Source organism: Saccopteryx bilineata, chromosome 5, assembly GCF_036850765.1.
Source record: "Saccopteryx bilineata isolate mSacBil1 chromosome 5, mSacBil1_pri_phased_curated, whole genome shotgun sequence".
Lineage (NCBI taxonomy): Eukaryota > Metazoa > Chordata > Mammalia > Chiroptera > Emballonuridae > Saccopteryx > Saccopteryx bilineata.
The window spans coordinates 213,586,801-213,612,664 of NC_089494.1; the positions used below are offsets into that span (position 1 = coordinate 213,586,801).

The 25,864-nt window shown below is 36.5% G+C and overlaps 1 protein-coding gene across 4 annotated transcripts in view; it reads left to right on the top strand.

Annotated features, from left to right (window-relative positions):
• The window catches only part of LOC136337916 (UDP-glucuronosyltransferase 2A2), a 69,423-nt gene that overhangs the window by 35,146 nt on the left and 8,413 nt on the right, over window positions 1-25,864 (top strand). For 3 of the 4 annotated variants that reach the window (XM_066279846.1, XM_066279845.1, XM_066279843.1), the window contains 2 exons: window positions 19,350-19,498; window positions 22,105-22,236. In XM_066279846.1, coding sequence (XP_066135943.1) covers window positions 19,350-19,498; window positions 22,105-22,236 — 281 coding nt within the window. Of the gene's footprint in view, window positions 1-935; window positions 1,701-19,349; window positions 19,499-22,104; window positions 22,237-25,864 lie in introns of those variants that run through there. The other variant, XM_066279844.1, reaches the window with a different exon arrangement.

A 25,864-nucleotide genomic window follows, 5' to 3' on the forward strand; every position in this document is an offset into this window, starting at 1 on the left:
AAGTGCAAGATGTGCAAGGCACTTTCCTCTGGAATGGAGGCTCCAACTCCATTTTGAAGTGGCTCTATTGATGTCAATTTTCTCATGCCTTAGACATTTTTTTTTCTACAACCCAACTCCTACTTAGATGCCAGAATTATTTTTAAAGGGTACATATGATCATATTCTGAACCTGATTTGAAAAGTTGAGTAGACTTCTTTTTATTGAGATTTAAACTGAACCCAAAGTATAGCATTGAAGGTTCTCAGTAATGTCCTAGTTTAACGAACTTTTTTTCTGCACTGCTTTATGTTAACTTCCACTCTAGTCATACTGAGTCAATAACTGTACACTTAAATGATCATGATTTCCATATAGTCATTCTTTTTCCTTTCTTCCATTTCCCTTCAGAACCCTTCTTCTCCTACCCTTGCATGTGGGCTCAGCTAAAATGCCTCCTTCAACCTGAGCCTTCATTTAATTTTCTTCACATTGGAGTGACAGCATCTCTGGTGACCTGAAACACTATGCCTTTGTACAATAGTTTGCACATACCTCCGGTTATTAAGCAATGTTTTGTGTTTTATCCACATACTAGCATGTAACCAACTTTATGGCAAAGCCTACCTTTTTATGTTTCCTTAAATTGTCAATCATCGTGTTCCATAAGATGTACCATATTATAAATTAGACTACTTAAATGGGTTATTATATAAAATTAAAAACGTGTAAATTAAAAATACTTTTTTCTGTTTTCATATTTAAAACAAACTCCTAGAAAGCTGCAAACATTTCCTATAAAATATTTGAATACTTCCTATCTCGTCTTGAACAAGTATCATACAGTGCTGTGCCCAGTCAACAGCCCTGACAGAGTTCTCTCATGTGTCAGTGACTACAGAAATTAATTTTTAACTTTATATCTAAATTGCTGCTTTACCTCTGTGCCCAGCAAATAGTGAAGCCCTTCAGAGCAGCGTGTGAGAGAACTCTGCCATGGTGTCTGAGAAATGGATTTCAGTGATTCTGCTGCTGCAGCTCTGCTATCCTGGTTCTGGATTCTGTGGGAAGGTCCTGGTGTGGCCCTGTGACATGAGCCATTGGCTCAATCTAAAGATGGTTCTGGAGAAACTCACAGAAAGGGGGCACGTGGTTACTGTGTTGGTTTCTCCAAACTCTTTCATCATTGACTACAACAAGCCTTCCCCACTTAACTTCCAAGTGATTCCTGTGCCTCAGGATGAAGACTTTGCTGCAAAAATGCTAAATGACTTTTTAGACTTAGCAACTAACATCATGCCGACATTGTCACGCTGGCAGTCAGCAGCAAAAATGCAAGACTTTTTTTTTCAAGTAAGCGGACAATTAAAATTTCTGTGTGAGAGTACAGTCTACAATCAACCAATCATGAAGAAACTTCGGGAAGCCAACTACGATGTAATGGTTATAGACCCTGTGACACCCTGTGGAGAGCTGATAGCTGAGTTGCTGGAAGTTCCTTTTGTGTACACATTGAGGTCCTTTCTTGGTGGCACCATTGAGAAATACTGTGGGAAACTTCCAGCTCCGCCTTCCTATGTGCCTATTGTCATGGGGGGACTACCAGACCGAATGACTTTCCTGGAAAGAGTAAAAAATTTAATGCTTTCCATTTTCTTTGACTTCTGGCTCCAGCAATTTGACAGTCAGCTTTGGGACCAATTTTACAGTGAAGCATTAGGTAAGAGGTTGCTTATCATTCCAAAGTAGTTATTAAAAGAAATTTTAGAGGTTTAAGAAGAGTCTAGGAAAATGAAAGAGCTATATTCTAAAACTTTAATATCTACCTTTTCAACTTTTTTTTTTTTCATGGCACAAATACACACTAATTACTAAGGTCAGTGCCCCTGATTAAATACAACCATTTTCATCTCATGGCACAAATAAATTAGTTACTAAAGAAGAAGAGGTCAGGGCCCCTTTGTCTTTAGTAATTAGTTTATGAGTGCGTGAGAAACAAAGGTTGAAAATCACTGAAGTAATAAACTGTTATGATTAGTGGGGAAAAGGAAGCAAGAAATATCTTGCTATGGTTACTTTTTTTTTTTTTAATTTATTCATTTTAGAAAGGAGAGTGAGAGAGAGAGAGAGAGAGAGAGAGGAGACAGAGAGAGAGAAAGGGGAGGAGCAGGAAGCATCAACTCCCATATGTGCCTTGACCAGGCAAGCCCAGGGTTTCGAACCAGCAACCTCAGCATTTCCAGGTCGACGCTTTATCCACTGCGCCACAACAGGTCAGGCGTTATGGTTACTTTTTCTTTACAGTCATCTAATTGTTTTGTAAGAGACCTTGCTACTTAACATACTGATATCAAAACAAAGCAAAATATAAAACATACTAACATGTGTTAATCCAATAGAAGATGTATCTTTTGTCAGATGTAGGACATCACAAATAAGTACTGTACACTGAGTTTTCATAGTGAAGGAGGTTTCTTACTTAAAAAGAGTGTAATGTTTGCTGGAAGAGTAAGATAATCACCTTGCTTGATTCCAGTAATGAATTAAAACGAGCTATATTAGAACTAGGATTAAATTTGGAATATATATAATTTACTTTGAATTTTGCTCCACAAATTTTGAGATTTATAGATTATTGCATTCGGAATGTAAACCATTCTCTTATTGGACCATAGTACCTGTCATTCTTATCTTTTTCATCATTTTATACTAAAACTTCAGTAAGCCCAATGTGAACTGTTTTGTAATAGGTAGTCACAATGAAAGTTTTCTATTATAGAATGTTTTATACTTCGTAGGAGACTATTGTACAAAAACCTGAATGAAAAAATAAAACTATGAAATAATTTTTAGTTTGTGGTATTGAAAAATAGCAAATAGCATAAGCCTGACCAAGTGGTGGCACAATGTATTGATCATTGACCTGGGGCGCTGAAGACCCAGGTTTGAAACTCAAAGTCACCAGCGTTGAGCACGGGCTTACAAGCTTGAGCACGGAGTCTATAGCTTAAGCGTGGGATCATAGACATGACCCCATGGTCTCTGGCTTGAACCTAAAGGTCACTGGCTTGAAGGCCAAGGTTGATGACTTGAGCCCAAGGTTGCTGGTTTGAGCAAGGGGTCACTGGCTCAGTTGGAGTCACCTGGTCAAAGCACAAAGGAGAAAGCAATCAATGAACAACTAAAGAACCACAACAAATAATTGATGCTTCCCATCTATGTCCCTCCCTGCCTGTCAGTCTGTCTGTTTCTCACTTAAAAAAAAGAAAACAGTATTTTTTACTTCACTAATTACATATATCTTATCTATTTTTAATTGACCTTTCTAACAGAGAATGGCTTTGTTTTGTCACGTTTACATGTATTGTGCTTATCTGATTCTATCAACTGAGTTTGGCTTCCACTCCATTTTTGAGAATCATTAAATATGAACTAACAAATAAAAGATGATATTGAGTATTACAAATATTAATTAATTTAACTCTCTGCTTATATTATTTCACTAGAGTTGCCATAACTAAATATTGTAAACAAGGTGGCATAAATAACAGAAATTTATTTTCTCACGGTTCTGGAAACTAGTAGTCCAAGACAAAGGTGTAATTAGGACCGGTTTCTATTGCGGCTTGTCTCCTGGGCTTATTGATAACTACATTCTTGTTATGTCCTCTTATGGTCTTTCTTCTGTGTACACACATACCTAGTGTCTCTTTTCTCATAAAACTCCAGTCATCTTGAATTAGGGCCCATTTTTATGACCTCATTTAATCTTAGTTCCTCCTTTAAGGGACCTATCTCCAAATGGTTAGTCTTTAACACATAAATGGTAGAGGAATATAGTTCAGTCCATTAACACTGTCTCTAATAGATACATTGTTTCACAGAACTAATATTCAAAAAAATTCACTTTAAAAATCCTTAGCTTTATACATAATTTGGATTTATGTCCCATTGATTTCACAGTAAATTTTTGTTTTAGCCAGAGAGAGACAAAGAGAGGGACAGATAGGTACAGACAGGCAGGAAGGGAGCAAGATGAGAAGTGTTAATTCTTTGTTGCAGCACCTTAGTTGTTCATTGATAGCTTTCTCATATGTGCCTTGACCAGATTGGGAAGAGGGGCTACAGCAAACAAGTAACCCTTTGCTCAAACCAGTGACCTTGGGCTCAAGCCAGTGACCATGGGGTCATGTCTATGATTCCATGCTCAAGCCAGCAACCCTGCGCTCAAGCTGGTGAGCCCATGCTCAAGCCAGATGAGCCTGTGCTCAGGCCGCGAATTCAGGGACTTGAACCTGGGTCCTCTGCATCCCAGTCTGACACTCTATTCACTGTGCCACCTCCTGGTCAGGCGCACAGTAAATAATTTAACAAACAGTAAGCACTACCTGGTGCTGGCAAGTGTGCTTGGCTTCATAGATTCAAAGTAAATAAGAGCAGGATCTTGGATTCAATTCTACGCTAAAAAATAAATGCAAGACATAGATTATAAATATATTCTACTAATTAGGAATTTTTTCTAGTTCCAGTTAATAACTTTCTAGAGATATTTGTCATATTATGCATTAATAGATGCAGTATAAGATTCTGTATGTAATTATTGTAGAATAAATGCAGTCCTTAGGACAGTGGTTCTCAAGTGTGCTCTAGGGTGCACTGGTGTGCCCTAGATTACCAGTTGCTCCCTATGGTATTCCAGAGAAATATGTGCCTGTTGGGGACCAAAAAACCAACAGGGTTTTTTGAGTTTACATGTTTGGGGGACAGAGCTGTGGGGAATTGGCTGTAAGCTGACAGTCTGCCCAACCCCCCACCTCACTTGCCTGATTAAGTTGCAAAAGGCTGTTAAGCTGTGGTGCTGGATTGTTTACACTACCCCCATGTTCCCCAGAAAGACTGGAGACAAGGTGCTTCCATCCTTTGTTTGGTGTAAAGTTAAGATGATATGTATGGCAGGGGTTTTGGATTAATGATTAAATATAAGAAATTGTCTCCTAAAGCCTTTTGGATTTCTATAAAAGAAGAATATGTGGCAATATCGAAAAATTTCAATATCCTATTTATGTGAGTTAGGGTTTTCTACCCTCAACATATTTAAGAGTAAAAAGAGGGGAACTCTTCAATGTATTGATGAGGAAATGAGAGTTTGCCTTTTTTTTTTTTTTTAATTTTATTTTTTTTAATTTAATTGTTTTTTAGTTTATTCATTTCTAGAGAGAAGAGAGAGAGGAGAGAGAGAGACAGGGGGGAGGAGCTGGAAGCATCAACTCCCATATGTGCCTTGACCAGGCAAGCCCAGGGTTTTGAACCGGCGACCTCAGCATTTCCAGGTCGACCCTTTATCCACTGCGCCACCACAGGTCAGGCGAGAGTTTGCCTTTTAAATATATGCCCAACATTAAAGAAATCGCTAGGACACATTAGGTTCATGTTTCTCATAAATACAAGAATGAAAAAACTTAAGACATTCACGCCGGGACCTGCCAAATTTACTAAATCTTACTAAGAATGTATCTATATATATAAAAAGATAACTTTTTGTCTTATTTTATTTTTTAACCCCTCTTTTTTATGAATTCTAAAAAAGTATAACTCAAAAATGTAACATAAAAATGTTTTTTGGCCCTGGCCGGTTGGCTCAGCGGTAGAGCGTCGGCCTGGCGTGCAGGGGACCCGGGTTTGATTCCTGGTCAGGGCACATAGGAGAAGTGCCCATTTGCTTCTCCACCCCCTCTCCTTCCTCTCTGTCCCTCTCTTCCCCTCCCGCAGCCAAGGCTCCATTGGAGCAAGGATGGCCCGGGCGCTGGGGATGGCTCCTTGGCCTCTACCCCAGGCGCTGGAGTGGCTCTGGTCGCGGCAGAGTCACGCCTGGAGGGGCAGAGCATCGCCCCCTGGTGGGCAGAGCGTCACCCCTGGTGGGCGTGCCGGGTGGATCCCGGTCGGGCGCATGAGGGAGTCTGTCTGACTGTCTCTCTCTGTTTCCAGCTTCAGAAAAGAAAAAAAAAAAAAAGAAAAAAATGTTTCTTAATGTCAGAATAAATTTAATTTTGTTGTATTTATTTCACTTAATTACCATAAAAGCTCACTTGGGTTTTATATTTTTTCTTTAATATCTGACAATTATTAAACATATTTCTCAGAAATTTATATATAGTGTGCCTACAATTATTTATAAATAAGCTCTGACATCAAGAAGTTTGAGAATCACTGCCTTAGAACCTACGGCAAATTTGTAACTCTATCATCTTTGATAGGTTTTTCTTTTGCACTAAGTACTTTAATTGATTTCATTCCTGTATTTGTGCATTATTAGGTAATTCTGAATGAACTATGAGTATAATTTCAGTCTTGATATTATAATAAAAATACTAATACAAATGGCTAAAAAATTCAAATGAAACAAAAACAGATAATTAATGGTAATTGTTTTGGTATTTCTTCTATGTAAGCACTATTAAATTGTTTTGTCTTTTTTTTCTAAGCTTTTATTTCTAATCAATTTAACTTTCGTATTAGATTTTATTGGAGTGACACTAGTTAACATATTATACAGGTCTCAGGTTGGCCAATTCTGGAGCATAACTTGTCTTTACATCATAACATTGTCTATGCTTTACTAAACATAACTGTGTATATATATATATATATATATATATATATATATATATATATATACGCGTGTGTGTGTGTGTATGTGTGTGTGTATGTGTCATTTTTCTTTTTTTTTACTAATAAAAACAATCAGAAAACATTCATTTTTGGCTGCTTTTTTTTACCTAATATAAATTTAACAACTTTCTGTAGAACATTTTGAAATTTGTATCATTCTTTACAATGACTTAAAAATATTGATTTGAATGGATGTATCAAATCATTTAACTAGTCTAATGCTGAGAGCGACTTTGGTTGTTCCAACTCTGATATTATAAAAAAATATTGTACTTATTGTACTATGTGCCTCCTTTGGAACCCCTCCTGAAAAACCTGCTTTAGGCTCTACTTGAGGAGCTGTCACTCTTTTCAGAAGTATGTCCATGGTGGGTGTTCTTGTTTGTTTTCATTGCAGATCTGCTAGTAGCAAATAATGCAATATGAACATTCCTCTCTATTAATGAAAACATTTTGGTGTTGGAGTCTCTGTTTTCCAAAATTTTAAGGAGTGTGTTGAGGTCTGAACAATTTTTGCTAAACCCTTCACTGTAAATTTTCTTGGGGGTTCTTTTTATTTCCTCTTGCAGTTTCCTTTTCTCTTTCCTCTTCTTCAGCTATGTGTTCCTGTTCCAGTCCCAACAACTCCTCATTAGTCAGTCCCTCAGGAACCACCTCTAGGAGTTCCTCCATGTTATCCTCACCCACCTGGTTAAAATTGTCTGCTACTTTAGTGACTGTGCCTTTGGACTATGAATTTCACCATGATTTTTCAGTGTTTTCCTCCATTTTACACAGAGCAAGATGGTCTCGAGTTGGGTAAGTCTCTTTCCCCTTGTGGTAGTCTAGACTCTAGAGGTGCTGGAGTTGACTACTTCTATTCCTTCAGGTCAGTTAGGTTCTAATAAACCCCTGTACAGTATGCTCTGGTTCACTAGTTTCCCCTGAGGGCAGATGTGATAATAATAGAATGCTCTGGCTTATTTCAAAATAATTTCTTTCTTCTCCCCAAGCTAGAAGTAGGGGTACTTTTTCATTAATATTTACTGTGGAAAATTGGTCAAGCTCCTTAAAGTAAAGCAGACAAAATTGTGGGGACTCTCCTTATAACTAGATCCCCCTAGAGTTTTTAATTCTTGACTTTATTACATTGATCTTCAGGAATTTGTCAGTTACAGTTTGGGTTTTTATACCCACACACTCCCTTCCCCAGTGATTTCCATTCCTGGGTCTCCGCTCCTGAGTGTTCGCTCAGGCAACTGAGAGTACCGGTATGTTCCAAAAGAATATATAGCTATATCATTAGAAACAGTAAGAGAGTTTGATAATTTTGATAGATAAAGAACAATATGAGATTACTGTGTATAAATAAAGAATAATTAAAATGTACAAGCCCTGGCCGGTTGGCTCAGTGGTAGAGCATCAGCCTGGTGTGCAGGAGTCCCGAGTTAGATTCCCGGCCAGGGCACACAGGAGAGGTGCCCATCTGCTTCTCCACCCCTCCCCCTCTCCTTCCTCTCTGTCTCTCTCCTCCCCTCCTGCAGCCAAGGCTCCATTGCAGCAAAGTTGACCCGGGCACTGAGGATGGCTCTATGACCTCTGCCTCAGGTGCTAGCTAGAATGGCTCTGGTTGCAACAGAGTGATGCCCCAGATGGGCGGAGCATCGCCCCCTGGTGGACATGCCGGGTGGATCCCGGTCGGGTGCATGTGGGAGTCTGTCTGTCTCCCCATTTCCAACTTCAGAAAAATACAAAAATAAAATGTACATGCCAACCTTTAAATTTTTTAATAATTTTACATATTGTGTAAAAAACCATTTATGACTAAAATCATAAAATGTTATTGAAACCCATTATAGAAAAGTAAGTAGAGCTATCATGTTTGTGATAAAATAATCAAAATTGATACAGATGTCCATCCTCAATAGAATCAATAGATTCATTTTAATTCTCATTAAAATCTCAAAATCCTGTTTCATTAAATTTGACACTTTTTGTAAAATTTTTTTTTCTTCTTTTTCTTATTTATTTTTATTTATTTTTTTTTTGTATTTTTCTGAAGCTGGAAACGGGGAGAGACAGTCAGACAGACTCCCGCATGCGCCCGACCGGGATCCACCCGGCACGCCCACCAGGGGCGACGCTCTGCCCCTCCGGGGCGTTGCTCTGCCGCGACCAGAGCCACTCTAGCGTCTGGGGCAGTGGCCAAGGAGCCATCCCCAGTGCCCGGGCCATCTCTGCTCCAATGGAGCCTTGGCTGCGGGAGGGGAAGAAAGAGACAGAGAGGAAGGAGTTGGGTGGAGAAGCAAATGGGCGCTTCTCCTGTGTGCCCTGGCTGGGAATCGAACCCGGGTCCCCCCGCACGCCAGGCCGACGCTCTACTGCTGAGCCAACTGGCCAGGGCCACTTTTTGTAAAATTTTACATGTGATTTTAAAATCCATATAAAAAGAACAATGCACTAAAAATCAAGGTACTCTAGTAGAAGAGGTGTAAGAGAGGGAATTATCCTTTCAAATATCAAGAACTAATTATTAGCAAGATACTGAATAAGATATCCTTTATATACCCCACCCCTAGCAATAATAATTTGGTATTTAATTACAGATAAATATGGCTTTGTGGGAGCTTTGATGTTTAGGTAGGAGATTGAGAAACCCCAAAACAGTTGAAGACCAAGGAAAGACCTTTTTGAAGACAGGCTTACAATCTGTTGGCTAACTCATAAACTGTTCTTGGCCACAGACACAAAAACAGCTCTGTTCCCTTGAGAACTGAGCTACAGCTTGTTTTAATTTGGTCTACCACTAGCTCTATATGCCTAGGTCCCAAGAGAAGGAGTCATGCTTACCTGTGTGTTGAGTAACAAATAAGCATTGTAGCTTAAGTATTGAAGAGAAGGAGACTTGAATAAAAAGTAGTCATATAATTTCTTATCTCTGAGCAAGGGTAAGGAGAAAGAAGGAAAAGAAATAGAGAGGTAAGGAGGCAGGGACGAAGGAAAAAAGAGAAACAACAGTAAAACAAGAAAAATATGGCCCTGGCCGGTTGGCTCAGCGGAAGAGCGTCGGCCTAGCGTGCGGGGGACCCGGGTTTGATTCCCGGCCAGGGCACATAGGAGAAGCACCCATTTGCTTCTCCACCCCCACCCCCTCCTTCCTCTCTGTCTCTCTCTTCCCCTCCCACAGCCAAGGCTCCATTGGAGCAAAGATGGCCCGGGCGCTGGGGATGGCTCCTTGGCCTCTGCCCCAGGCGCTAGAGTGGCTCTGGTCGTGGCAGAGCGACACCCCAGAGGGGCAGAGCATCGCCCCCTGGCGGGCAGAGCATCGCCCCTGGTGGGCGTGCCGGGTGGATCCCAGTCGGGCGCATGCGGGAGTCTGTCTCTCCCCGTTTCCAGCTTCAGAAAAATACAAAAAAAAAAAAAAAAACCACAAGAAAAATAAAAGAAAATCTTTATGCTTTCACAGAAAGAATTTCCTCAAGTGCATAAAGAAAAAACATAAAGATGGTTAATTAATTCAACTCCATTAAATGTAAAACCTGAAAGTAATCATATAATATTTAAGGGAATAAAAAATACATCATAAACTGTAAAAAGATACCTGCAATACATCAAACTGAAAAGGCTTATATAGAATATATAATTTCTTGAATCGACAATAAAAACCACAAGCAAATCCATTAAAAAATTAACAAAAGATATGAGCATAATATTCTCTGAAAAAGAAATAAAAATGACTCATAATACATCAATTATATCTCAATACAACTGTAAATAAAAGTCATTCAATGATATGCTAAATAAGTATGTGGAGCAATGCGGACTAAAATCTACTTCTGGTTAAAGTATAAATTTTAATAATCTTGGATAAATTAAAATTTTTGAGAAAAATCTGAAGTTACCTAAAAGAGAAAAATATATATAGTTTATACCAGATTAATATTAAGCAATATACTATTGCTCTTAATAAAATAATGTTCATGAAGAATGGGGGAAATAGAAGAGGATATGGGGGATAAATGGTGATAAGAGACTTGATTTGGGGTGCTGAACACACAATACAATATACAGATAATGTATTATAAAACTGTACACCTGAAACATATAATTTTATTAACCAATGTCACCTCAGTAAATTCAATTAAAGATATATATATATTTTTGTATTTTTCTGAAGCTGGAAATGGGGAGGCAGTCAGACAGACTCCCGCATGTGCCCGACAGGGATCTACTCAGCACGCCCACCAGGGGGCAATGCTCTGCCCATCCGGGGTGTCGCTCCATCACGACCAGAGCCACTCTAGCGCCTGGGGCAGAGGCCACAGAGCCATCCTCAGCGCCCAGGCAAACTTTGCTCCAATGGAACCTTGGCTGCAGGAGGGGAAGAGAGAGACAGAGAGGAAGGAGAGGGGGAGGGGTGGAGAAGCAGATGGGCACCTCTCCTGTGTGCCCTGGCCGGGAATCATACCCAGGACTTCTGCATGCCAGGCCAACGCTCTACCACTGAGCCAACCAGCCAGGGCCTAAAGATATTTTAAATGTTTATATATATGTATATATAATATACTTAAATATATTATATATACATGTATATATAATATAAACCTATAAACAGCCAGTTGTACATGCACCAAATGCCATGGTGCTGTCACACAATGGAACAATACCTACAGAGCTTTAAAAAAAAAAAGAAAAGAAAACAATACATGATTGCATCTCCCAAAGAATAATGCATATAAGTAGCAAGTCTACACTTGTATTTAAATGACATGAAAAAAACTAAACACTAAAGCGTTGAGGGAATCAAATTGAGATGATAAATATAAAATTTCCAAGATGATGTTCCATGAATGTTATTGTCCCTGAAGACATTCTAGTCAGACAAAATATGGAGATGGAAGACAGTGATATTGATTACACTGGGGAACAAAATTTTTGTTGTGTCCACAAAAGCACTTGTTCTTACCTAATTCAAGTGTGCTGATCTCAAATCTGACATTAGTTTTTCTCTGTAAGCTACAGTTTTTTTTGCAATTTCAGATTTTAGGTTTTCATCTTATTGTAAAATTTTTAACATTTAGTTTAACATAATGAAGTAGAATGTCGTCTTGGGCATCATATTAGTAAAAATATAATAATTTATATAGTGCATTAAATTCACTAATATACTAAAAGATATGATTGCATCAGAATTTGTCTACAATTTCAAAATAGAACATACTAAAACACTTATTTTAATCATAAAATTTGCACAAAACTTATTTAAATTCTATTCAGACAAAAATTTGCGTTTGTAACTCTTGCGTTTGTGTACTTGTTGAGGACGATCTCATTTGATGCTCCAGCAGTAGTCTGCCATCATTTAGAGCTGTCAAGAAATAGCTGCCATTCAGTTGGACTGTGTGTGGTAACACTTAGTTGGCTGAGAAGACTATTGATATCATGACATTAAACAAAGTGTTTGTCTTAAAAAAAAATTCACAAACATTTGTTCACGCTTTCTGAAATGGGATACTTTAGCTGAGCAGTAAAATATATTCTTTTCTTGAAGCCTGGAGGCTAATAACTCAGCTGCTTTCTTTGATAGGCCCAAATCTCTTACTACGTCATTCAATTCGGGTTGGCTAAACTACTGTGGCAGGAGTCGGGAACCTTTTTGGCTGAGAGAGCCATGAACATCACATATTTTAAAATGTAATTCCGTGAGAGCCATACAATATGTTTAACACTAAATACAAGTAAATTTGTGCATTTTATGTAAGACCAACACATTTAAAGTACAATAAGTCTTCTCTGAATTCTTTGCAATAACGTTGTTATGCTGTTGCTAACCAATGATGAATAAAGTACTTACCACTAATGCAACTTCTGGTGCTGCATGATTTTGCTGGTGGCTTTGTAGTCTGGTTGATACATGGTGAAGTTAAGCTTCATGCAGGCATTGAGACTTCCACCCATTAAACATGATCATAGGTTGGTCTTAACATTCTTTAGACGTGAGAAAGACAGCTCACATGCATACGTAGAGCCAAACATTGTCGGTATAGCAATACTCACATGCTGCAGTGTGTGCTTTGTGACGGGAAGTGCGTTCCAAGTTCTGACAATCAGCTGGTCCGTGGGTTGAAGTTTTTTCATTTCTCCCCACTTGTGTTTGCTCGCCAACTCTGCTTGCTGTCATGCAAGTCTTTCCAAATCTTCATTCAGTGACTTGAACTTATTCACCCACATGTCTGAGGCTTTCAGGTCAGTAGCTTGTAGCTTAAAATCTCTGACGAACACACCAGGCATGTAACTCAGGTTGGCGCTGTCCACAGCACACTAATGTGGATAGGTGATGAACTTAAAAAGATGAGTGCGCTCACGAAATTCTCCAAAACGCACTTTGAATGACTGCAGGAGATTAGATGTGAAGCCTGCTAGCTGTTGGAGATCAAGATGTTGAGCAGGGTCACTTGCTGTGCATGCGTCTTGAAACTCTCTCAGTTTTTCAAAGTATAGTAAACAACCTGTTTCATTGTCATTGATGAAGAGTTCCAGCTTGTTTTCAAATGCAAACACTGCTTGTTAAAAGGATAAGACTGTATTTCCAATGCCTTGCATTTTCACATTGAGCTGGTTCAGATGTTCAGTCATGTCCATGAGCTAGTAGAACTTCAGGAGCCACTCAGTGTTAGCTAACTCAGGATGCTCGATGTTTTTCATTTCAAGAAAAGTCTGGATTTCGCTCAGACAAGCCGCAAAACAGCTGAGCACCTTCCCTCTTGACAACCAACGCACATTGCTGTGCAGAGCAGACCAGGATAATTATTCTCAACTTCATCGAGCAGTGTTTTAAGTCTTTATTTTTATTTATTTATTTATTACAGAGACAGAGAGTGAGTCAGAGCGAGGGATAGACAGGGACAGACAGACAGGAACGAAGAGAGATGAGAAGCATCAATCATTTGTTTTTCATTGCGCTTGCAACATCTTAGTTGTTCATTGATTGCTTTCTCATATGTGCCTTGACCACGGGCCTTCAGCAGACTGAGTAACCCCTTGTTGGACCCAGCGACCTTGGGTTCAAGCTGGTAGACTTTTGCTCAAACCAGATGAGCCCACGCTCAAGCTGGAGACCTAGGGGTCTCGAACCTGGGTCCTCTGCATCCCAGTCCAATGCTCTATCCACTGCGCCACCGCCTGGTCAGGCCTCCAGCAGTGTTTTAAACTGGCAATCATTTAAAGCTCGGGCAACAATAAAGTTGACCACCCGAATGACCAGCAACATCACCTCACCAAGATGGTCGCCACACATCTGAGCACAAAGTGCCTCCTGATGTAGGATGCAGTGAAAACTTTTAGGATGGGTCTCTTTTCATGTTCACAAAGAAGCGCTACAAATCCTCTGTTTTTCCCCACAATGCATGGAGTACCATCAGTACACACTGAAATAAGTTTATCCATCCGTAGATTTTTTTCTTTAGCGAACTCAGTGAAAGATTTGAATAAATCCTCCCATCTTGCTGTCTCTTTCATAGGCAAAACAGCAAGACTTTCCTCATGTAGTGTGTCACCTACAGCATACCTTACAATCACGCTGAACTGGGATAAATGGCTTATGTCTGTTGACTCATTCAAAGCGAGAGAAAAGAATGGTGGTGCATTTATGTTCTTTACTTGTGTTGCCTCAATTTGATTTGCCATCATGATGGTATGATTGTGAACAGTTCTTGCCAACAGAGGCATGTCTTTTATTCATTTGATTATCTTGTCTTTATCTGAAAAGTCATCAAAAAGTTCATTGGCAACATCAAGCATGAATGTTTTGGCATACTCTCATCTGTGAATGGCTTTTTAGTTCTCACAATTGCTAAAGCACCAGCAAAGCTAGCTGAATTCCAGTCACCTCGTTGGGTCCAAACACAAAGTTGCTTCTGACTAGCTTGTACTCTGCACAGAAGCACTTGACATGCATTCTTCCTGCTGTCCCCCAATGGATATTTTGATGCAAATATAGTTGGGGTGTGTTGAAGTGCCACTTTATATTTGACCGTTTCATCGATGCAATTTTATCATTGCATATTAGACACACCGCAGAACCTGTTCTCTCCACAACGGCAAATTCCTCTGTCCATTTTTGCTGAAAAGTATGATACTCATCTTTTTTCTTTTAGCCATCTTCTTCATCAAAAAGATTTCTGCAATTAGCTAGCTGACTACTTGATTAAAAGGAGGGAAGTTTACTTCCTGACCTCACAATGACCCGTGTATGTTTTGCATTATCTAATAAAAATTTGGTGTTATCCAGAGGACAGCTGTGATTGGCTCCAGCCACCCGCAACCATGAATATGAGCGGTAGAAAATGAACGGATTGTAATACATGAAAATATTTTATATTTTTAATGTTATTATTATTTTTTATTAAAGATTTATCTGCGAGCCAGATGCAGCCATCAAAAGAGCCACATCTGGCTTGTGAGCCATAGGTTCCTAACCCCTGTGCTGAGGGGTTAATGACTGCTTGGCATCAGAAGAAGACCCTTCAGATTCTACAACCATTTCCTCATGCATCTTATTAAAATACACTTGATCATCATTCACTTTCTTCATCCTTAGAAGAAATAAAACCATTGAAAACTGGAACCGGGAGTGTCTCAGAGTGTGGGATAGTTTGTATTGCTAAAGAAATTAAGATATGCGATCATATGCCATTTTTTCTTGCTGATGCTCTTTGTATGGATCAGAAAGAAGTAACAGTCACTGCCGTGGTCCTTAGGTTTATACCAAAGCATGGGAATACCAAAAGGCATTCCTTTGCATTTTCCTTTTGTCCAGTCATGAAGCATTTCCTCACAATTATGACACTCAATATGAGGAGCCCAATTTCTGTCTTGATCTCCAAGGGGAACTTGAAAATAGGCAATATATGCATGTGTCACAAATGATGAAATATTGCGCCTTTGATGTTGAAGTGTGTAACAGCCTCATATATAACAGAAGGTATCAGGACTATTCTTACATTTAAGCCTACTCGAAGAAGCCATGATTCAATCTTAAAACAAAATAAGAGAGTGTTTTTATGAGATAATAATTTTTTACATTTAAAAACAACTACAATTATGTAAAAGTGATGTTTGCAAAACATTAAATTGCCTTGTGGTGATGTTCAATCCAAGAGTCATTGCTCTTTAACTCCAATTTAAAAACCAATGCATGCCATTAACTGTAAAAAAAGGAAATTAAAATAGCATAAAAACTAGAGCATGCACCAAAAAATAGATTTTAGATTTGGAATCAGCAATGCAGAATTATATAGAAAAGTTTCTAAAACCTCATGCAACAGAAAGTTTAAAAAATAAAATTCTTCCCAAGTGTAATCATGACCTTTGTAGGCCTAAGCTAATGTATGTGTTTGTCTTAGTTTTTAACATAGTTTTTAACAAAAAAGAAGTTTAAAAAGCTAAAAAATTGAAACATAGAAAGCTATTTTGTATAGCTGTAAACTGTTTTAAGCTCTATTGTTACAAAAGAATAAAAAAATTGAAAACATTAGAAGGCTTATAAAGTAAAACCGTTTAAGTAAGCTAAGGTAAATTTTTAATGAAGAAAAATATTTTTATACATTTAACATAGTTTAAATGTACAGTTTTTATAAACTCTACAATAATGTACTGTAGTGTTTTAGGCCTTCACATTCCCTTACCACTCACACTGACTTACCCAGAACAACTTCCAGGCCTATAAGCTCCATTTATGGTAAGAGCCCTATAAAACTATACTATTTTATATCTTTTATATCATATTATTATAGTGCTTTTTCTATGTTTAGATTTATTTAGATACACAAATATCATTGTGTTATAACAGCCTACAATAATTATTATTATAATCAGCTATATACCATGTAGTAGGCTATGCCATCTAGATTTGTATAAGTGCACTCTATAATGTTTGAACAATAACAAAATTGCCTAACAATACATTTCTCAGAACATATTCCCATCATTAAGTGACACACGAATTTATGTAGAAAACCTGAAATAATGGACAAAAATCCTTACTGGAACTAATAAGAAATCATAGCAGGGTTACAGTATACAAGGTTAATATAGAAAACTCAGTCACTTTTCTATATATCAGTAACGAACAATGGGAATTTAAAACAAAAAACACTATCATATAGTATATTAGCAACCTCAAAATGAAATACTTAGATACAAATTTAATGAAATATATTCAAATTCTATATGAGCAAACCTACAAAACTCTGATGTGCAAAATTAAAGAATTAAATAAATGGACAGATATAACTCGTCCATGGAGAGAAAGACAATATTGTTGATATGCCAGTTCTTCCCAATTTGATCCAAATATCAATGAAATACTGATCAAAATCTCAGCAAGTTATTAGATGGATATTGAAAAAATGTCTCTAAAGTTTAATAGGGATGCAAAATATTCCAAATAGACAACGTACTTTTACCATGCTATTGTATTCTTTGGTTTATTGATTTACCCAAAAGAGTTGAAAACTTATGTCTACACAAGAACTTGTACACATATGGTTATATCAACTTTATGCATAATTGCCAAACAAGGTATGTGGAAAATATCTTGACATTCCCAAAAACTATTTTAAAAAATATAAACTTATTTAATTATAAGTAAATATGAACCTATTATAGAGTATTAATTTTTAAACAGTGATTCAGAAATTATACAAATTAGTTTTCTCTTGTGCCTTTGGAAAAATATTAATAACTTAAGGAGCCTAGAAAAGTTATCTCTCAATAGCAACCCAGCTAACATGACTTACCTCTGGGAAACTGATAAATGTCTATCACTGAAATTCTCACCTGTATATCTCATCTACATGAAGGCATTTTGCCATAAATTTAGAATAACTCTAAAATTTTTTTAAGAAGTCATTTCGGTAGACTCACATGTAGGATTAAAATAATACATGTGAACATGTAACTGCTTGTTTATTAATTATATATTATTTACATAATTCCCCACCGTGTTCATAACTCATTTTGTAGAATATAATTTTGGAGAACAGACTGTAGTGAATTTTAATTCTATATTTTTGTTTCATAATTTCTCAGTATGACATTTAAAATGTCTGAATAGTTTTGCTCAATTTTATTCCTGTCACTTTTGATTGGCTTTATATTTGATACTATGCATCACTGCTTCAGATATAGAATTTTAGTAAATTCTTTGAGCTACATCTTTCTTAAAATGTAGGCTATAGTTTATGCACAATAATTTTACTTAGAAAGTCGGTAACTGAGGCAAGTTATCACACAAATGGAACAAAACATTTAAAAAACATAAGCATTTTGGCATGGAAGTTGTGAGGTGGCATTCTCATTCAATCTTGTAATTTCAAGCTAATCATTATAAATTTAAGGCATTTAACTATTTAACTGCAGACACATGTTCAAACACTACAAAGTAATGACTAAAAAGAGACTATTTAACCTGGGGTGTATTTAATCACCAATTTTGATTAGAATCCTCAAGAAAAGAGGATTGTCATCTGAGTGTTTCTTTACTTGGACGCAAAACATGTGTTTCTCTGAATAAAAATGATTGATTTGGTCATTTGCAAATACTCTCTCTCCACTAATTGCCTAAAATTAATACTTAGAAACTGCCCCTTCCAAGAAACATCACTTTGCCCTGGCCGGATGGCTCAGTGGTAGAGCATCGGCCTGGTGTGCAGGGGTTCCGGGTTCGATTCCTGGACAGGGCACACAGAAGCACCCATCTGCTTCTTCACCCCTCCCCCTCTCCTTCCTCTCTGTCTCTCTCTTCCCCTCCCACAGCCAAGGCTCAATTGGAGTAAACTTGGCCCAGGAGCTGAGGATGGCTCTATGGCCTCTGCCTCAGGCACTAGAATGGCTCTGGTTGCAACAGAGTAACGCCCCAGACGGGTGGAGCATCGCCCCCTGGTGGGCATGCCGGGTGGATCCCAGTCAGGCGCATGCGGGAGTCTCTCTGAGTGCCTTCCTGTTTCCAACTTCAGAAGAAAAAAAAAAGAAACATCACTTGAAGTTAACACTGAAATAAGTGAGTGATACTGGTAATGTGTAATGTATACTTCACATCCCAAAGGGGGTTGTACTAGGTATAAATTACTCAGGAAATTCCTAGGAAGAAAAAAAAATGACAAATCAATTGAAGTTGATTGGATTTGACTTAGGAAGATAATAAGGTAAACTGATATTGATGGGATTTTTCAACAGCATGAATGAACAAGAAAGTATAACAAGCTGGAAAATGGAAATACATTTCTATCAGGAAATTAAAAAAACATTGGAAGGTGATTTAGTGCTAATATGATAGGACTAATTTATCATCTGTCATTTGGAGGCAAACAATAAATATCAAATTCATCAATAGTTGGAGTTTGGGTTAAATTTTTATTTATGTTTTGTGAATTTATTTTTACATATTCTGATTTGATTTTATAAAATTTATTTACTGAATGTATTATTTATTTTACATATTACTGTTCTTTCACTACCCAAATATTATCTCACCTACCCTACCTCTCTCTCTACCTTATTACTTTAATCTCCCCTTCCTTTTAAAATCTAAACATAAAAAGCAATCCAGAAGACCGAGATTCATTTTATTCCTTAATAGCACATCAGAAAATTAGTAGTACATTTGTTTTCCTAGCAAACAAATATGCTAATAACATCCACCTTTCTTTAATTTCTCCAGGAAAACCCACCACATTATGTGAGACTATGGGGAAAGCAGAAATTTGGCTAATGAGAACATATTGGGATTTTGAATTTCCTCGTCCGTACTTACCTAATTTTGAGTTTGTAGGAGGATTGCATTGTAAACCTGCCAAACCATTACCTAAGGTAAGTCTATTAGAGTGGAGGACATAACAATTCTGATTTTTCCTCTAAAGTTTGTAGTCTAATAACAGAGATATGCCACTGGGGACCTTCAGTTTATTACTTCAAATCAATTTTTCAAGTCAAAAGTCTCTCTTATTAGTAATAATACTACATTTTTTGAACTTTGATAGTTAAGCTGAAGAATGAAGTAGTTTAAGAAGCATGTTAAAAATATCTGTGTCTATAGTGTCAGTACTTGATTGAAGGGATGAGAAACTAGAGCTTTGAAATGTCACTAACGAGATTGCTGTAGTCACTCTAAATAAGCATGATGGAATTATGAAAGGGAACACTTACAGTGGTTGTTTCAGTGATAAAGAAGCTTTCATGTGAATGGCTGGGTTTGGTCCACAGAAGTAAGTATTGCTAGAGGACATGGAATCGGATAAGGCTTCCTGGATAGTAGTGTCCTTGACTGAAATAAGAAACAATTAGTGGAAACACTTTTTTAAGATAACAATTATGAGTTCATTTTCAAATTCACTTTAAGGAGCTAAAAGAATTTCAGATGGAGATTTCTAGAAATTGTATGGGTAAAACAAGGCCTCTCTCTTAGCAGAGAGCTTTAGAAATAGATTGGGAGTCATCACCATAAAATAGAAGTCAGAACTGAGGGACCCATAGGTTGAATTGTTTTTTTGTGACCATCCATGGTGACAGTTTTTTTTTCTTTTTAAGTAAAAAAGAAATTGTTTAACATTATTCAAAAGTTATAAAAGAATAAATGTAGAGTGTAGACTGTCAAAAATGTTGGAAGAAAAATAATATTGAGAAGCAAAAGATAATAAAAGGTAAACATAGTAATCATATCATATTTAACTATATCCATAGGGAGTGAAGAAATACTCATTTGCTTGGGTTGTAGGTAAACAAAAATAAGTTCTGTAGAAGATGGTAAGTTAAATGGTGTTCCAAGTAGAGTTCTTGATTTCTGCTTTGGGTAAGATGTATATTTTTATTTCATGACTGTGAATATGGTCTTCTTAACAGCCAGTTACAGCTGCCGGCAAACTCTATTGAGTATTATTATGGGAACTAATGAACCAATATCTAAAAAAAGATAGAATGAGAGCCACAGCATATTCTGTGGCCTACTACATAATACTTTGACACACTATTATGTTTATCACAGTTTCATAAAAATAACTCAGATATATTTTCAAAAAAGGAGAATTATTTCATGTCAAACCCAGTTATTAATACAGACATTTGAGCACCATGAACACCACTCATGTATTATATCTGTGATGAAATTATTTTGACAATCGCTACATACACAGAGTAACAAAGCAATGAGAAGCTGTCAAATCAAGAATCCAAATCAAACAGGTAGGTATGTAAGTCTTAAGGCGTGTGTATATTCTGTATTTTTTAATTCAATTATGTGTTTAGAGAAACAAATTTAAAAAGTGGTTACTGGAGGAGGGAGTTGTGGAAGTAAAAGTAGGGGAGGGAAAAAAGAGGAACTAATATAAGGTGTGGCAAAATTATTTGACTTTGTGATGGGCACACAATACAATCAACAGTTCAAATGCTATAGAAATATTTACTTGATACCTATGTACTCTTATTGATGAACATCACGCCATTAAATTTAATTTTCTAAAAAAAATAGTAAAACATTAATTCCTGGGACTTTAGAAATAGTCTTCTAACATTAACTAAGCTAAAAATAGCAATCTACTTTTATGGCATCATTATTCCCTTAGTAAATTTACTAGCTTTACATTAAGTAACACCAGTGATTTCAGGGCAACCACAAATGGTAGTTAAAAAAAGAATGCATGATACAACTCTGGAGGATGACTTATTAAATTAGATGTGAACAACCCCAATCCCAGACTTTGCAGTGCTCAACTCACACAACTGTAGGCAATGAAGAAGAGAATTTCATCTTGCAGAGAAATTTATATTTTACTTCTGTGCTAAGGCTCAAATTAAGGGCATGCTGTTAGTGTCACACTTGTGGGAAGAAAGAGAAACACTGCTTCATAAATGTTATCATGATTATAGCAGGAGTTTAACTGTGTTGTCACCTTTTAAACATATTCCTATCTATTCCATTTTTAAAAACAGTCCTTTTTAGCCCTATGAATTAGGAAAATAATAAATATGAGAAAAATACCTTAAATACTTAACAAAATTAGATCAATTAATTTATAAATTATTGGCTATAAACTGATATCCTAAAAAAAATAATAAAGCCTAGTTCTAAATTCTTTATTGAGAACTTTCCTACAAGGAATATTTTTTATAAGTTTGCAAATTCTATTGGTTTATAAAAATTAATCCTTGGGAGGGACAGTTTCACGTACTATGGGAAGATCTACCTCTTACTTGATATAATGGTTTGACTCCATGCCTTTACTTATAACTATTCATTATATTTTTAAGCCATAGTTTTCAGAAATATAACTTGTTTTAAAGAGACTGGATGATTCTATGCGGTAGAATAAAGAACCAGTCTATCAATGCCTCTGGCACTTCTCTTACCCTGCCTGTTTAAAAGTGTGAGTGAAAGTTTTTCATTGATCCTGTACTTTTATAATAGAATTTTATCTCTTCAGGAAATGGAAGAATTTGTCCAAAGTTCAGGTAAACATGGTGTTGTGGTGTTTTCTCTGGGGTCAATGGTCAAAAACCTCACAGAAGAAAAAGCCAATCGCATTGCCTCAGCCCTTGCTCAGATTCCACAAAAGGTCAGTACAACTTATGATTCTAGTAAGCAGCCACTTTGCCACTTTGCTAACAATATTCTTTCAAGATGAAAGTATACATTGAGCATAACTGGCAGCATTTTCAGTAAAAATTTCTCAAATTACTAAAATGTTATATTTGAGCACATTTGATCATTTGCCTACATAACTTGTAATACTATGAAAATGCATTTTTATAGTTATTTTTAAGGAAATGAAGATAATAACTTCTTACTATTTGAAATCTTATAACCTGCACTGATTACTCATAAAAGTTCTAGATAGAGGTTATACATAGAAAAATCATGGTCAAGAATATACTTTGTATTTCTAGGTTTTATTAGGACTCTATCAAACTGTAGTTGGTTTAGAAGTAGAAGTTTATCATTCTAAATTGATTTTCCATAGTCAAAAAAATAATAATCCCTCGTATTATTATCAAACAATATATAATTTCTAATTTGATATTCAACTAATTTATCTCTGTTTTTATTATAATTCTAGGTTTCTATTCTTTATATATAATTTCTTAACCTATAAAAATTAAGGTCCAAACAAAAAAAAAATAGCAGACACAAAATAAATATTCAAAAATTAATTGCACTTTTATATTACAATAATAAACTATCAGGAAGAGAAATTAAAAATATAATCTCATTTACAATTGCTTCAAACAGAGTAAAACACCTAGAAATAAATTTAATCAAATATGTAAAAGACCTGTACTCAGAAAATTTTAAGATATTGAAGAAAGAAATTGAAAAAGATTCAAATGAATGGAAGCATATACCATGTTCGTGGGTGAGAAAAGTTAACATCATTAAAGTATTTATACAACCCAAAGCAATCTATAGATTCAATGCAATTCCTATGAAAATACCAATGCCATATTTCATAGAACTAAGCAAATATCCCCAAAACTTATATTGGACCACAAAAGACCTCAAACACCCACAGTGATCTTTAGAAAGAACAAAGTTGGAGGAATCATACTACCTGATATCAACTATACTACAAGGCCTTAGTAATCAGAACAGCATGGTTCTGGTATAAAAACAGACATATAGATCAATGGAACAAAATAGAAAGTCAAGAAATAAACCCACACCTTTATGGTCAATTAATATTTGACAAAGGAAACAAAAACATACTATAAGGCTAAGATGGTCTATTCAATATATGGTGTTAAAAATATTGGACAAATACATGCAAAAAAATGAAACTAGACCACCTTCTTACATCATACACAGAATAAATTTAAAATGGATAAAAGACATCCTGACCAGACATTAGTACAGTGGAAAGAGCGTGAGACTGGGATGCAGAAGACTCAAGTTCGAAACCTCAAAGTCACCAGCATAAATGTGGGCTCATCCATCTTGAGTGCACACTCACCAGCTTGAGCGTGAGGTCACCTGCTTGAGCGTGGGATCACAGAAATGACCCCATGGTCACTGGCTTGAGCCCAAAGTTCACAGGCTTGAAATCCAATGTTGCTGGCTTGAGCCCAATATCGTTAGCTTGAGCAAGGACTCACTGGCTCAGTTGGAGCCCCCTGGTCAAGGCACATGTGAGAAAGCAATCCATGAACAACTAAGGTGCTGCAATAAAGATTTGATGCTTCTCATCTCTCCCTTCCTGTCTGTCTCTCTCTCACTAAAAATAAAAATAAAAAAGAATTAAAGACAAATGTTAGACTTGAAGACATAAATATCTTAGAAGAAAACATATGCAGTAAATTCACAAACATTTCTCAGCAACATCTTTTTCCGATCTATCTCCTCAGGCAAGGGAAACAAAAGAAAAAATAAACAAATAAAACTACATCAAACTAAAAGGTTTTCATACAATAAAGAAAACCATCAACAAAATGAAAAGACAACCTACTGTATGGGAGAACATAGTCACTGATATCATACATCTCCTAAGGTGTTAATAACCAAAATTTATAAAACTCAACACCAAAAAGAAAACAATCCAGTTTTTTTTTTTTTTTTTTTTTTAAAAAAAGAGGAGCAAAGTATCTGAATACACAATTCTCCAGAGAGGACATACAGATGACCAATAAATATATGAAAAATGCACATCACTAATCATCAGAGAAATACAAGCTAAAACCACAATGAGACATCATCTCACATCTTTCAGAATGGTTATCATAAATAAATCAACAAACAACAAGTGTTGGTGAGAATGTGGAGAAAAGGAACCCTCATGCACTGTTGGTGCGAATGCAGACTGGTACAGCCACTGTGGAAAGCAATACCAGTTAACTCAAAAAAGTTCAAAATAAAACTGCCTTTTGACTCAGTAATTCCATCTTGGGAAATATATTTGAAGAAAACCAAAACAGTAGTAATTCAAAGAATATATGTACCCCTGTGTTCATTGCAGCATTATTTGCAACAGCCGAGTTTTGAAAGCAGCCCAAGTGTCCATGATTAAATGAGCGCATAAAAAAAGCTATGGTATATTTACACACTTGAATACTTCTAGGCCATAGAAAAGAAGGAAATCTTACCCTTTACAACAGCGTGGGTGGATGTGGAGAGCGTTGGGCTAAGGGGATATAAGGCAGTCAGAGAAAGACAAGTACCATATTATTTCACTCATATGTGGAAAATAATGAACAAAATGAACTAACAAGCAAAACAAATACTAAGATAGGCTGACAGCTGTCGCTACAGGGGGAGTTAGGGAGCTGGTTGGGGGGGTGAAGGTATTGAATACAAAGGGGAAAAGAGAGAAAATACTCATAGCCATGGAAAACAGTGTGATGATTACCAGGGTAGGGGGTTAGGGTGAGGGGAGGAGTATATAAATGGAATAAATGATGATGGACAGAGACTTAACTTGGGAGGTGAAAACAACACTGTGTGCAGATGATATGCTATAGAATTGTGCCCCTGAAACCTGTATAATTTTGTTAATCAGTGTCACTCCAATAAATTCAATAACAAGGAAAAAATTAGTTCAGAGATCTATGAATGAATATTATTCATTGCCAGAAAAAAAATGGAAACATGAAAAAAAAGTGAGAGGCAGCGAGTGTTTGGGATCAAAAAAGTATTGCAGTTCTGGAAAAAAATGATATAAGCAGAAACTGAAAGAATGTTCTCATTAGTAAGGTGCAGGCAAAGAGTATTTATGAACAGGAAAAGGGAATAATTGCATAAACAAAAGGAAAAAAGTTCTGTTAATGTTAATAAGTCAAGGAAGAAATTCTTCTAGGTACAAATTAGCTAAGTGATTCTTTAGCGACACACGGTGGTGCTAATTCTAAAGAATGTCTTTAATTTTCAGTGTAGGAGTCAGGATGTCTGTTTTCCTGTTCACTCTGCAAACAGTTGTTTGGAATACAGTGTGGTTCTCAGCCCAATCTAAATGTTACTTTGTCCAGTTTAGACCTTCAAAATGCTTGAAGAGTAAAACATACAAGGCAGTTGCTCTGGAATGGCAGCTTTGACTCTATTTTGAAGTGGCTCCATTTAAATTATTTTTCACAACTCCTATTCATGAAATACTCAAGGACTCTATATTTGTATATTAGTTAACACTCTGTAATTGTCTATATACTAATTAGGCCTGTTAAAACTTTAGATTTTTTTTCCTAAAAACCTTTTATTTGTAT